The sequence below is a fragment of the Oncorhynchus masou genome, chromosome 24 (genome assembly GCF_036934945.1).
Source record: "Oncorhynchus masou masou isolate Uvic2021 chromosome 24, UVic_Omas_1.1, whole genome shotgun sequence".
Classification (NCBI taxonomy): domain Eukaryota; kingdom Metazoa; phylum Chordata; class Actinopteri; order Salmoniformes; family Salmonidae; genus Oncorhynchus; species Oncorhynchus masou.
In genome coordinates this window covers 21,201,823-21,216,516 of record NC_088235.1, presented here as the reverse complement: position 1 = coordinate 21,216,516, position 14,694 = coordinate 21,201,823, and the positions used below count along the sequence as shown (strand labels likewise).

At 40.4% G+C, this 14,694-nt stretch overlaps 1 protein-coding gene across 4 annotated transcripts; it reads left to right on the top strand.

Annotated features, from left to right (window-relative positions):
* Positions 1-433: 433 nt before the first annotated feature.
* LOC135511893 (conserved oligomeric Golgi complex subunit 2-like) lies at positions 434-12,801 on the top strand. Of its 4 annotated transcripts, none has more exons than XM_064933406.1 (18): positions 434-640; positions 893-1,054; positions 1,367-1,432; positions 1,936-2,016; positions 2,199-2,302; positions 4,783-4,891; positions 5,254-5,433; positions 5,735-5,859; positions 6,955-7,081; positions 7,268-7,407; positions 8,216-8,277; positions 8,610-8,758; positions 8,992-9,177; positions 9,659-9,731; positions 9,903-10,045; positions 10,227-10,366; positions 12,036-12,216; positions 12,399-12,801. In XM_064933406.1, the coding sequence occupies exons 1-18, from the start codon at positions 584-586 to the stop codon at positions 12,504-12,506; spliced, it is 2,193 nt and encodes a 730-aa protein (XP_064789478.1). In that variant the 5' UTR covers positions 434-583; the 3' UTR covers positions 12,507-12,801. The 4 variants fall into 4 exon arrangements, with proteins under 4 accessions (XP_064789478.1, XP_064789477.1, XP_064789479.1 ...); XM_064933405.1 differs by having other exon boundaries at positions 8,607-8,758; XM_064933407.1 differs by lacking the exon at positions 1,367-1,432 and having other exon boundaries at positions 8,607-8,758.
* Positions 12,802-14,694: the final 1,893 nt, after the last annotated feature.

Here is a 14,694-nt window from a genome sequence, read left to right as displayed (position 1 = left end):
TGAATACGCGGCATCATGATCAGCTGACCTGGGTTGCTCTCATGTGCTGGCCAATAGCGTTGATAATAGCGCTGTATATCTCACTATAATGTCAAATCTTATGGTATTAAAGCAGAATTGTCTTCTGATGCGGTTAGAAAATGCATATACCCCATCGGTTGTGTATTGCTTATGATACGAATATAAAACACATGTTTGACTAATGCGTTCGTTTATTAATGTATTATTAATGCATTCGTTTATTCAGACAATGTAATTACAGGAACTCTTTCAAATCAGTTTTGAAAACGTTTAATGAATTCATGTGGAAAGGAACACAACAGCAGGACAAGATATGTATTTTTAAGACCACCATATATATTTTTTAAACCAAGCAGCGCTCCCCTTAGTGCCCTGTGGGGGGTGCAGTAGACTGGTTCGCGGAAGTCATCTTGCTTTTTGGTGTGGTACCCTGTCATGTTTGCGGAAGTATACTTTGTCTTCTCCCCTGTCATTCTTCAGAAAGTATTTTGCAACATTCGTTACTTTATAGTATAACTACATGTCCAGCCTTTTCTGATTTCAAAAATAGTACAAAAGAAAGATGAATCTGCCAAAGGGGCCGGAATCTCTGTGTTTCGACAAGGATGTGTTTATGAAGGTAAGAATTTGACTTTTGAAACTAGCTAGCTGGCTAGCAATGCCATAGGTTAGCTAGCAGAGATCAGCCAAACTGGCTTCATCACTTGTTATAAAACGACTTATATAAGTTTGTCTCGTAGTATTTATCTACCTAAACCCTATTAGAAATGGCAAGTTAGTTTCTGCTGTACATCATTTGCATAATCTTAGCTAGCTAGCTAACTAACTACATGATCATTCATGACATGTTTACATCATCTGTTGCATTCAGGATGACTTCGACGTGGATCAGTTTGTTGCAGATTGCAGAAAGCATGTCCAACTGGAGGAGATGCGCGAGGACCTTGAGATGTATTACAAACACCTCAAAACAGCCATGGTTGAGCTCATCAATAAAGACTATGCCGACTTTGTCAACCTCTCCACCAATCTGGTGAGTTTCTATGGCTGACGCGTTCAAGATGCTAGTGTCCCCCACCCATAAGCTGCATTAGGGAATGTTTACAACCATGCATTTTCAGCCAAATAACAAGATAGCAATCATATTTTACAATGATGTCACTCAAAAGAAACTAGGAGCAACTGAGAGCAACAGCAGGAATCTGCTCAATATAGATAGATGTAGGATACTGATGATGTCAGTTTGTTCTTCCTAACAGTTGTTCCAGCTAGGATCAGGACTTTTACATGTCAAATAGGCCTAATAGCTACAGTAGCTAGATAATAATGGATATCATTTACTTAGGTTGGAATGGACAAAGCCCTGAACCAGCTATCAGTACCACTGGGTCAGTTGCGTGAAGAGGTGCTGGTATGTGCTCTGTTTCACTCTATTTTTTCATATTATGATCAATTGGATTTAACTTCATTTCTGTTGACTTGGTCACATGTTGTCCTTTTTCTGTTGACTTGGTCACATGTTGTCCTTTTTCTGTTGACTTGGTCACATGTTGTCCTTTTTCTATTGACTTGGTCACAAACGCTGTCCTTTTTCTGTTGACTTGGCCACACACACTGTCCTATTTCTGTTGACTTGGCCACACACACTGTCCTATTTCTGTTGACTTGGTCACACGCGCTGTCCTATTTCTGTTGACTTGGTCACACGCGCTGTCCTATTTCTGTTGACTTGGTCACACGCGCTGTCCTATTTCTGTTGACTTGGTCACACACGCTGTCCTATTTCTGTTGACTTGGTCACACACTGTCCTATTTCTGTTGACTTGGTCACACACGTTGTCTTATTTCTGTTGACTCGGCCACACATGTTGTCCTATTTTTGTGTGTTGTGTTGGTGTCCTTTTTACTTCTCAGAACTTGAGAACATCTGTAAGTGAGGTGGTCCAAGCCATTGACAACCAGCTATCCAAGCAATATGATTTACAAAACAAAAAGGTTTGTTAACCTTATGTCTACCATTTCAAACAATAGTTTTTCTATAACATACAGTACATTTGTATGTGTGTAGCTGGATGCGTACACTTTTGCAATTCATTTAGACAAAAGATTATGATTCAAAGAAAAGTTAGACGAATTTCTTTAAACTGTCATGTTTCTCTTTTCTTCGTTTAAATCAGATCAATGTCATGAAACTCATACAAGTTGTTCGATCAGTAGAGAAGATTGAAAAAATCCTACATTCTCAGAACTCAAAAGACTGGACATCTCTTGAGATGAGCAGGTCCGTTTAAAAAGAGATTGCATCAGCTTTTTGCTGATTTGACACAGGCTATTCACCATATGGATGTATCTGTTAATGATGAATACAGTCTATTTACCATACGGATGTATCTGTTAATGATGAATACAGTTTATTTACCATACGGATGTATCTGTTAATGATGAATACAGTCTATTTACCATACGGATGTATCTGTTAATGAAGAATACAGTCTATTTACCATACGGATGTATCTGTTAATGAAGAATACAGTCTATTTACCATACGGATGTATCTGTTAATGATGAATACAGTCTATTTACCATACGGATGTATCTGTTAATGATGAATACAGTCTATTTACCATACGGATGTATCTGTTAATGATGAATACAGTCTATGTATCTGTTTATGATGAATACAGTCTATGTATCTGTTTATGATGAATACAGTCTATGTATCTGTTTATGATGAATACAGTCTATGTATCTGTTTATGATGAATACAGTCTATGTATCTGTTAATGATGAATACAGTCTATGTATCTGTTAATGATGAATACAGTCTGTGTATCTGTTAACGATGAATACAGTCTATGTATCTGTTAATGATGAATACAGTCTATGTATCTGTTAATGATGAATACAGTCTATGTATCTGTTAATGATGAATACAGTCTATGTATCTGTTAATGAAGAATACAGGCTATTTACCATATGGATGTATCTGTTAATGAAGAATACAGTCTATGTATCTGTTAATGATGAATACAGTCTATTTACCATACGGATGTATCTGTTAATGAAGAATACAGTCTATGTATCTGTTAATGAAGAATACAGGCTATTTACCATGCGGATGTATCTGTTAATGATGAATACTGTCTATTTACCATACGGATGTATCTGTTAATGATGAATACAGTCTATTTACCATACGGATGTATCTGTTAATGATGAATACAGTCTATTTACCATACGGATGTATCTGTTAATGATGAATACAGTCTATTTACCATACGGATGTATCTGTTAATGAAGAATACAGTCTATTTACCATACGGATGTATCTGTTAATGATGAATACAGTCTATTTACCATACGGATGTATCTGTTAATGATGAATACAGTCTATTTACCATACGGATGTATCTGTTAATGAAGAATACAGTCTATTTACCATACGGATGTATCTGTTAATGAAGAATACAGTCTATTTACCATACGGATGTATCTGTTAATGAAGAATACAGTCTATTTACCATACGGATGTACAGTTGGAGTCGGAAGTTTATATACACTTGCATACACTTATGGTTGCTGTACAGACAGATTATTTCACTTATAATTCACTCTCACAATTCCAGTGGGTCAGAAGTTTACATACATTAAGTTGACTGTGCCTTTAAACAGCTTTGGAAAATTCTAGAAAATTATGTCCTGGCTTTAGAAGCTTCTGGTAGGCTAATTGACATCATTTGAGTCAATTGGAGGTGTACCTGTGGATGTATTTCAATGCCTACTTTAAAACTCAGTGCCTATTTGCTTGACATCATGGGAAAATAAAAGAAATCAGCCAAGACCTCAGAAAAAAAATTGTAGACCTCCACAAGCCTGGTTCATCCTTGGGAGCAATTTCCAAACCCCTGAAGGTTCCACGTTCATCTATACAAACAATAGTACACAAGTATAAACACCATGGGACCATGCAGCCGTCATACCACTCAGGAAGGAGACGCATTCGGTCTCCTAGAGAAGAACGTACCATGGTACGAAAAGTGCAAATCAATCCCAGAACAACAGCAAAGGACCTTGTGAAGATGCTGGAGGAAACGGGTACCAAACTCTATATCCACAGTAAAAAGGAGTCCTATATTGACATAACCTGAAAGGCCGCTCAGCAAGAAGCTACTGATCCAAAACCACCATAAAAAAGCCAGGCAACTGCACATGAGGACAAAGATCGTACTTTTTGGAGAAATGTCCTCTGGTCTGATGAAACAAAAGTAGAACTGTTTGGCCATAATGATCAAGGAGCAAGGAGGCCTACAAACCTGACTCAGTTACACCAGCTCTGTCAGGAGGAATGGGCCAGAATTCACCCAATTTATTGTGGGAAGCTTGTGGAAGGCTACCTGGAACGTTTGACCCAAGTTAAACAATTTTAAAGGCAATGCTACCAAATACTAATTGAGTGTATGTAAACTTCTGACCCACTGGGAATGTGATGAAAGAAATAAAAGCTGAAACAAATCACTCTACTATTATTATGACATTTCACATTCTTAGAATATAGTGGTGATCCTAACTAACCTAACACAGGACATTTTTATTTTTAATGAAATGTCAGGAATTGTGAAAAACTGAGTTTAAATGTATTTGGCAGAAGTATATGTAAACTTCCGACTTCAACTGTATCGCTGTTATTAATGATGGATACAGTCTATTTACCATGCGGATGTATCTCAGTTAATGAAGTTTGCCATTTCTTTTGCTTTGTAGTCCTCTCTTAGCTGGCCAGATTCTGGAGCGGATTGCCACAGAGTTCAACCAGCTGCAGTTCCATGCTGTCCAAAGCAAGGGCATGCCCCTGCTGGACAGAGTCAGGCCTGTACGTCCCGTCACATCATTCAATATTGACGGCCCCATTGGATTTGTGGAGTTGATTTTCAGTATACAAACTAGACTAAGGTTAATGGCTGAAAATGGCCATGCCTGTCCATTGTAAACATCCCTTTACTGACACTATGCCTGTCCATGCCTGTCCATTGTAAACATCCCTTTACTGACACTATGCCTGTCCATTGTTAACATCCCTTTACTGACACTATGCCTGTCCATTGTAAACATCCCTTTACTGACACTATGCCTGTCCATGCCTGTCCATTGTAAACATCCCTTTACTGACACTATGCCTGTCCATTGTAAACATCCCTTTACTGACACTGTGTCTGTGTATGACTTGTGTTGTAGCGTATTTCTGGCATCACGTCCACGCTACAGCAGTCTTTGGAGGGGCTCCTCATACAGGGCCTCCAGACCTCCAACGTGGACATTGTGCGTCACTGCCTACGCACCTATGCCACCATCGACAAGACCAGGGACGCAGAGGCATTGGTGGGACAAGTCCTGGTCAAGCCCTATATGGACATGGTGAGGTTGTGTTACATCTGAACCATCAAGATCAGAAGAGCATTTTTATGTTGGTGTCCCGTACCCAGATTGAACCTACTCCTGGACTTAAAAACTGAATTTTATTTGCTTTTAAATCCAGAAATAGGCTTTCTCTTGTTTCTGATAATCCAGCTCTTAGTGCCCAGCTCACCAATATCTTTGTGAAACGATGCAGAAATTGACAGTTCAATAACTTTGTGCTGTGTTCTGCTTCGGAGATGAAGTCAATGTTTCCCTCTCTATAGAAACAGTACTTCAGTTACTATTTTGTTATCAACAGGTCATTGTTGAACAGTTTGTCAAGTCCACCCCCAATGGCCTTCAAATATTGTACACCAAGCTCCTACAGTTTGTGCCACATCACTGTAGACTGCTGCGCGAGGTGACTGGAATGGTCATTTCAAGGTAAGCCCCATAGCTGTCCACAAAGGCAAAGTTCTGAAGGCTTCTCTCCCTTTAGATTTAAGAAAGTACATGATAGAATGGTAGTTACGAGTTCATAACCTAGAAGTACACTGTAGAATGGTAGTTACGAGTTCATAACCTAGAAAGTACACTGTAGAATGGTTGTTACATGTTCATAACCTAGAGAGTTCACGGTAGAATGGTAGTTATGCATTCATAAACTAGAAAGTACGTGGTAAAATGGTAGTTACACGTTGAAAACTCAGAAAGTATGTGGTAAAATGGTATTTACGCATTCATAACCTAGAAAGTACATGGTAGAATGGTAGTTACGCGTTCATAACCCAGAAAGTACATGGTAGAATTGTAGTTACTCGTTCATAACCCATAAATTATGTGGTAAAATGGTAGTTACACATTCATAACCTAGAAAGTACATGGTAGAATGGTAGTTACGCGTTCATAACCCAGAAAGTACATGGTAGAATTGTAGTTACTCGTTCATAACCCATAAATTATGTGGTAAAATGGTAGTTACACATTCATAACCTAGAAAGTTCACGGTAGAATGGTAGTTACACGTTCATAACCTTGAAGTACGTGGTAAAATGGTAGTTCCGCTTTCATAACCCAGAAAGTACGTGGTAAAATAGTAGTTATGCGTTCATAACCCAGAAAGTACATGGTAAAATGGTAGTTACGCATTCATAATCCAGAAAGTATGTGGTAAAATAGTAGTTATGCATTCATAACCCAGAAAGTACATGGTAAAATGGTAGTTACGCATTCATAATCCAGAAAGTATGTGGTAAAATAGTAGTTATGTGTTCATAACCCAGAAAGTACATGGTAAAATGGTAGTTACGCATTCATAATCCAGGAATTATGTTGTAAAATAGTAGTTATGCGTTCATAACCCAGAAAGTACATGGTAAAATGGTAGTTACGCATTCATAATCCAGAAAGTATGTGGTAAAATAGTAGTTATGCGTTCATAACTCAGAAAGTATATGGTAGAATGGTGGTTAACCATTCATTATCTATGAATTTCTTGTTTGTTCTTTCCCATGTCTTTGCTTTCGGCTGTCTGTCCAGTGAGAAGGCAGACATAGTCCCGGGATACGACTTCTTGGTGAACTCAGTGTGGCCGGAAATCATCAAAGGTATCGAGGAGAGAATCGCATCTCTCTTCAATGCGGGCAACCCTGACACCTTTTATGACGTATGTATTCTAACTACCCAATCATGTTCCTCTGGCATCAAAACTATCAAATCAACAACAACAAAAATCCAACAGAGCTTGGAAATAGAATAGTAGGGAAACGCTGACCCTGAGAAGTCCTAGTCTGTACAAGTAGGAGAGGGAGACTGCATTCTCATTCGGTTCATGTTTGTATGTATTTTGCAGAGATACACTATCAGCATTGACTTTGTGAGAAAGTTTGAGAGACAATGTGGCTCCCAAGCCAGTGTGAGGAGACTGAGAGCTCACGCCTCCTATCAGAGCTTCCACAACAAGTGGAACCTACCTATCTACTTCCAGCTCAGGTGAATAGCTGTGTGCTCCTTCATTGCTTGCTGTTTGAGGTTTTAGGCTGGGGTTTTGTACAGCACTGTGTGACATCAGCTGATGTAAGAAGGGCTTCATAAATACATTTGATTGATTGCTCCATGACCTTTGACCTCTGTGCTTCCTGTACTGACCCAGTTATGTGCATGCATTACAGTAGTGTCCACTCCACAACTCAATCTGCCACAGTGCTGTCAGAATTGATATGCTCTGGTAACCTCCCTGGCAGGGGGTGTTTCCCTTTTATTTCATTCATTTTATTTTTAAAACTTGCATGAATTTATGTATTCTGAAATCTATTAACAAGAATATCTACAACAAAAACTCTTTGGATTTTGCTCCCTTTATAATTGTCACCTACCCTACTGATGTCCAGTGTTCCATTTTACTTCCTGGATATTGTGCTGTCCACATTATATGTTGTTACAGATAAGAAGAAGATATTTACGGGCTATGCGTCATAATATGTTGTCAGATTTGAGAGGTACTTTAGCATTGTGTCCAACACAAGTCTGGCTTTTTGCGGAAGGCCTGATGAATACTCCCTCTAAGGGAATATTGATTTTCTCCCGAGTCAACGTGAAGGTTGTTGGACACTCTGCCTTGCACTGTTTGCCAGCCCCGGCACATTTTACAATGGAATGTACATCATGCTCCACATACTCAATACTGTGTAATAAAAAATAACGACATGTTTTTGATCAATTCCAACTGTTTTGCTCATAGAACAGCTTATATGTGTTCAACAGCCAGGCATTAACCTATTGTTCCCCATATCTGTCACAGGTACAAGGAAATTGCTGCATGTTTAGAGAATGCTATTGCTGATGGGTTAGAGGCAGCACCAGGTTAGTAGCTATATCCAACTGTAATAACACGACAGACCCTGGTTCGATTCCAGGCTGTATCACAACCGGCCGTGATTGGGAGTCCCATAGGGCGGTGCACAATTGGCCCACCATCGTCCAGGTTAGGGTTTGGCCAGGGTAGGCCATCATTGTAAATAACAATTTGTTCTTTAACTAATTTGCCTAGTTAAATAAAAGTAAAACACTTTTTTTTAAATATACAAGTGGATAAATTATTTTATTAGTCATTACCATAATATACAATATTACCTGTTGGCTTCAATTATTTCCTCCCTTCCTACACTCTCTCCCCCCCCTCTCTTCCTCAGCAGGCAGCTCCTATCACCTGCTAGTGTCCCAAGTGCTGTGGAACAGCTTGGTCAGGTGCTGGGCAGAGAAGGTCTATCTGCCCACGCTGGTTCACCGCTTCTGGAAGCTCACCCTGCAGCTGATCTCACGCTACTCCAAGTTCCTCACTGAGGTACAGCCTCCAACATGGCAATCCAACCTTCCTCCAACATGGCAACCCAACCTTTCCACTACAGTATTAATGATAGTGTGCATAGTGTCTATAGATTCAGTGATACCTCTATTAATCTAGTGTTCAATGTAGCCTGCAGTGTCAGTATTCCAGTATTTTAAATGAGTCCTATAAAAGGAAATGCTGGTCACATTAAGTTGTCATGATTGGTGTTTCTGGACCCTGTCTCCTAGATGCTGACTAAATCTCCCTCCACGGAGGTCAGTAAAGACCCCGTGAGGCTCCTCCCCAGCTCCGCCTCCTCCACGTCCAGTCGCACCTCTCAGGATGATGGGGGCAGCGAGAGCGGCAGCCCAGCAACCCTCTCCACCAAACAGCTGGTCTTTATAGCCTCTGATGTGAACCAACTACAAGACCAGGTAGTGGTATGGACCATCTAGAAGAAAAAGAAACGCACACCTATTAAGACGAGGTGCTGGCTAGCGGAGTAGAAAACTTGAAAATAAAAGAGAGCCGCACACTCTAGGAGCTCAGATGCAAAAATTTAATTACCAACGTTTCGACAGCCAAGCTGATTATACCCTGATGAAGACAGCTTGGCTGTCGAAACGTTGGTAATTACATTTTTGCATCTGAGCTCCTAGAGTGTGCGGCTCTCTTTTATATTCAAGTGGTATGGACCAATCACAAGACCAGTTAGTGATATGGGCCAAACACAACAAGCCAATGCAGTTTTATATTGTATTTACCTTCCCTAGAAGCCAAACGGAATTGACATAAATCTTAATAATGCTGTTTTTAACAGTTGCTTTTAGGGTTAGGCAACATTAGACATGCTATTGCATGAACCTTAATTTGTTCATATTTTTCTCGACTATTAAAAGTTTACCTTTCTCACAGATTACGGAACTTTCTGAGATGATTAAGCAGAGACTGGAGATCATTGGGTACAACAACTTTGTAATTGTTGCAGGTATGTCATCGTCATGCTTGAAAGATGAAAAGCACACATTGATACGTTGTTCCAGACAAGTGTTTAATCATGGTACTTATTCCATCAGCTCTTACTGCATGTTAGTTGATATATTGCCTTTTGATTGCCTTTTTAACAAGTGTCCCTCCCTGCCTTGTGTTCTCTCTCCAGAGGCCCTAGAAGACTCCAAAGCCTCCCTGTCTGGCTGCATTCCCACCTTGAACCGCAAGATGACTCAGCATTTAACCGAGAGGTGCTTCCGCTTTCTGAAGAGTGCTTCTGATGTCCCCCGACTGTACCGCAGGACCAACAAGGTGAGACGGCCCGCCCCTCAGGTCCCATCCTCTGAGAACAATGGAACAGTGGTCCCATTAGGCTTCAACGTTGCTGAGATGATTAGAGAACATCTGCTGTACAGTACCAAAATACTGAAGAGTGCACCACCCTCCACACCCACAGGCTTGAAAACATGCCTGTTCTTCATCCCTTGTATAGGAACTTCCCTCCAGAGCCTCTGCCTACATGGACAACGCCCTGCGGCCGCTGCACCAGCTCCTGAGCGACTCCAAAGACATGGTGAAGCCCTCCATCTCGCAGGAATGGCTACGGATCACACTCAATGACTGCACTCACAGGTAGGGGGACTCTGCTGTCTGTTAGACTTCCTGTGTAGGCAACTACAGCAGTGTTACTCATCTCCAATCCTCCAGTATCCCCAACAGCACACGCTTTTGTTTTTAACCTGTCTAGGACGGAACCCCTCGCCAACAGCCAATGAAATTGCAGGCTGCCAAATACAAATCAACAGAAATCTCATAAATCAAATTTCTCAAACATGCAAGTATTAGGCACCATTTTAAAGATAACATTCTCGTTAATCCAGCCACAGAGTCTGATTTCAAAAATGCTTTACAGCGAAAGCTCCACAAACGATTATGTTAGGTCACCACCAACTCACAGAAAAACCTAGCCATTTTTCCAGCCAAAGGGAGGAGTCACAAAAAGCACAAATAGAGATAAAAATTAATCACTAACCGTTGATGATCTTCATCAGATGACACTCATAGGACTTCATGTTACACAATACATGTATGTTTTGTTCGATAAAAAAATCTAATTTTACATTGGCGCGTTATGTTCAGTAGTTCTAAAACATGCGGTGATTGTGCAGAGAGCCACATGAATTCACAGAAATACTCATTAGAAATGTTGATAAAAATTCAAGTGTTATCCATGGAACTTTAGATACACTTCTCCTTAATGCAACCAAACACGCGTTCATTGCCAGTTGGACGAAAAGCTCAAAAAGTTATATTACAGGTCGAAGAAACATGTTAAACTAAGTATACAATCAATCTTTAGGATGTTTTTATCATAAATGTTCAATAATGTTCCAACTGGAGAATTCCATTGTCTGTAGAAAAGCAATGGAACGAGAGATACCTCTCATGTGAAATGCGCGTGACTTGAGAACGAGGCTGCTGCCAGACCCCTTAGTCACACAGCTCTCATTCGCTCCCACTTCACAGTAGAAGCCTGAAACAACGTTCTAAAGACAGTTGACATCTAGTGGAAACCTTAGGAAGTGCAAAAGTACCCATATCCCACTGTGTATTTGATAGGGTCTGAGTTCAAAAACTACAAACCTCAGATTTCACACCTCCTGTTTGGATTTTTTGTCTCAGGTTTTTGCCTGTCATATGAGTTCTGTTATACTCACAGACATCATTCAAACAGTTTTAGAAACTTCAGAGTGTTTTCTATCAAATAATAATATGCATATATTAGCATCTGGGACTGAGTAGGAGGCAGTTTACTCTGGGCACGCTATTCATCAAAAATTGAAAATGCTGGCCCAAAGAAGTTAACCCCAGACAAAAACACCTGATTCAACTTGTTGACAAGTAGAATTGGGTATGCTTGTACTGTTGGGGATACTGGAGGACCGGAGTTGGGAAACACATAACTAGAGTATACTGACAACTGCTGAATGGGAAAACGAGATCTTGTAAGGCCAATTCTGGTCCACATATAAATATTCTACATTGAATGCATGTCTTAGTTTTTAGTCCTTGTATTGTGCTAAAATAATATTTAATACAATTTTAGGTGTAGTCTTCTGCTTGCTCCCTCTAGGGTCAATACAGTGAGTCACAATGTTTTGTCCAAAGAATGGCACCACACAAGGTCACCAACTAACATTGAATTGAATTCCATGGCAGTCAACCGCACTAACTTAAGTAGCTTTTTGTTCTGCCCCACCAAGCACAGAAGTCTGTAATTTTCCATCTTGACTTTGGGTAGATATTTTGAAACCATATCAGATGTTTTGAGTTCTGTGAAAAAAATGGAGGAGAGTTTAAAGAGACTGAAGCAAGCAAGGAAGACAGTGACCACCAACACGACAGGAACCACCGGAGGCCCCACAGACGACAGCAAGATCCGCCTGCAGCTGACTTTGGATGTGGAGTACCTGGGAGAGCAGGTAGGGTTCACCCTGTTAGAGAACACCAACCGTATCTTGTAATTGTCCTTTGACTATGTTTTAGAAAGACAGTCTGTTTAATTCAAACAGTGGGAAGGAAGGAATGCATGTCAGGAAAATCCCCAGAATGATTGTATATGGTAAGCTTCTAATACCATATTGATGTTTGTTTCCCATGATAGATTCAGAAGATGGGTCTGCAGCCTGCCGACATCACCATGTTCTCAACACTAAATGACTTGGTCCAAGGAGCACAGGACGGGACTCCATCAGAGCAGTCTAGACCATGATCCTGCACCAATGTACTTGTATGCTTGTAGGAAGAAAGTCATATTTATGTTGAACACTGATCATATGGGACATGGCATTGAAAATCAGGAGAATTTCTAAATGTCATTGTACAATAGCAATGAAATATTTCCTACTGGCACCCTGGCTGTTCATAGCAGCAAATGTCTAATTTAATGGGGCCTAAAGGGTTTAACCCTAACCCCTTTAAATATATTGTATGTGGTGAACAGAGTTGGTGAATGATGAGATATATATTGTACATTTTAAATAAAATGAATCAAAGTTTGATTAACAGCTTTGAATTATTGTATGTTGTGTAAATGTGATTCAAGTGACCTAATAAGACATCTGTCTACGTTCAGCTGTTATGAGGGGTAACATAATAAAGTATCTCTCTAAGTTCAGTGACAGTCAGTTCATTTGCTAGACAGGGATCAACCATAATTATTTTCAGTTTGGTTTTGGGAAGAGGTTGTTCATTGTTTTGTTATCAAAACCTTTAAGTCTCAGGAGAAATATAGTCACTAGCTATTCATTTTTTTCTAGAGGATATAAATAAAAGAGATCCACAATATTCAGAAACTGTAATATTCTTACAATCACAAAACAAAAATTCTTAGGATAATAGAAATAAATAAATTTAGTCCTTTCAATAATAATTTGTCCATCTTTATCATAGCGTACAGTATATTGCTGTAACCTACAATGTATACTAACTACCGTTCAAAAGTTTGGGGTCACTCAGAAATTTGTTTTTGAAAGAAAAGCATATTTTTTTTTGTCAATTAAAATTACATCAAATTGATCAGAAATACAATGTAGACATTGTTAATGTTGTAAATGACTATTGTAGCTGGAAACTGCTGATTTTTTTGTGGAATATCTACATTGGCGTACAGAGGTCCATTATCAGCAACCATCAGTCCTGTGTTCCAAAGGCACGTTGTGTTAGCTAATCCAAGTATATAATTTTAAAAGGCTAATTGATCATTAGAAAACCCTTTTGCAATTATGTTAGCACGGCTAAAAACTGTTGTGCTGATTAAAGAAGCAATAAAACTGAGCTTCTTTAGACTAGTTGAGTATCTGGAGCATCAGCATTTGTGGGTTTGATTACAGGCTTAAAATGGCCAGAAACAAAGCACTTTCTTCTGAAACTTGTCAGTCTATTGTTCTGAGAAATGAAGGCTATTCCATGCGAGAAGCTGCCAAGCAACTGAAGATCTCGTACAATGCTATGTACTACTCCCTTCACAGAACAGCGCAAACTGGCTCTAACCAGAATAGAAAGAGGAGTGGGAGGCCCCGGTGCACAACTGAGCAAGAGGACAAGTACATTAGAGTGTCTAGTTTGAGAAACAGACGCCTCACAAGTCCTCAACTGGCATCTTCATTAAATAGTACCCGCAAAACACCAATCTCAACATCAACAGTGAAGAGGCGACTCCGGGATGCTCGCCTTCTAGGCAGAGTTGCAAAGAATAAGCCATATCTCAGACTGGCCTATAAAAATAAAAGATGAAGATGGGCAAAAGAACACAGACACTGGACAGAGGAACTCTGCCTAGAAGGCCAACATCCCGGAGTCGCCTCTTCACTGTTGATGTTGAGACTGGTGTTTTGCGGGTACTATTTAATTAAGCCAAAAAAAACATTAAAACATTCCCCACACCATTACACCACCTCCACCAGTCTTACCGTTGACACCAGGCAGGATGGGGCCATGGACTCATGCTGCTTATGCCAAATCCTGACTCAACCATCAGAGTGACGCAACAGGAACTGGGATTCGTGAGACCAGGTGATGTTTCTCTACTCCTCAGTTGTCGAGTGTTGGTGATCATGTGCCCACTGGAGCCGCTGATAGGAGTGGAACCCGGTGTGGTTGTCTGCTGCAATAGACCATCCGTGACAAGGATCGAGGAGTTGTGCTTTCCGAGATGTTGTTCTGAACACTGTTGTACTGCACTGTTATTTTCCTGTTTGTGGCCCACCTGTTAGCTTGCACAATTCTTGCCATTCTCCTTCGACCTCGGCTCTGGCAGCTTCTGACTGACCGGCAGCTCTGGCAGCTCCTGACTGACCGGCGGCTCTGGCAGGTCCTGACTGACCGGCGGCTCTGGCAGCTCCTGACTGGCGGGCGACTCTGGCAGCTCAGGACAGACGGGCGACTCTGGCAGCTCAGGA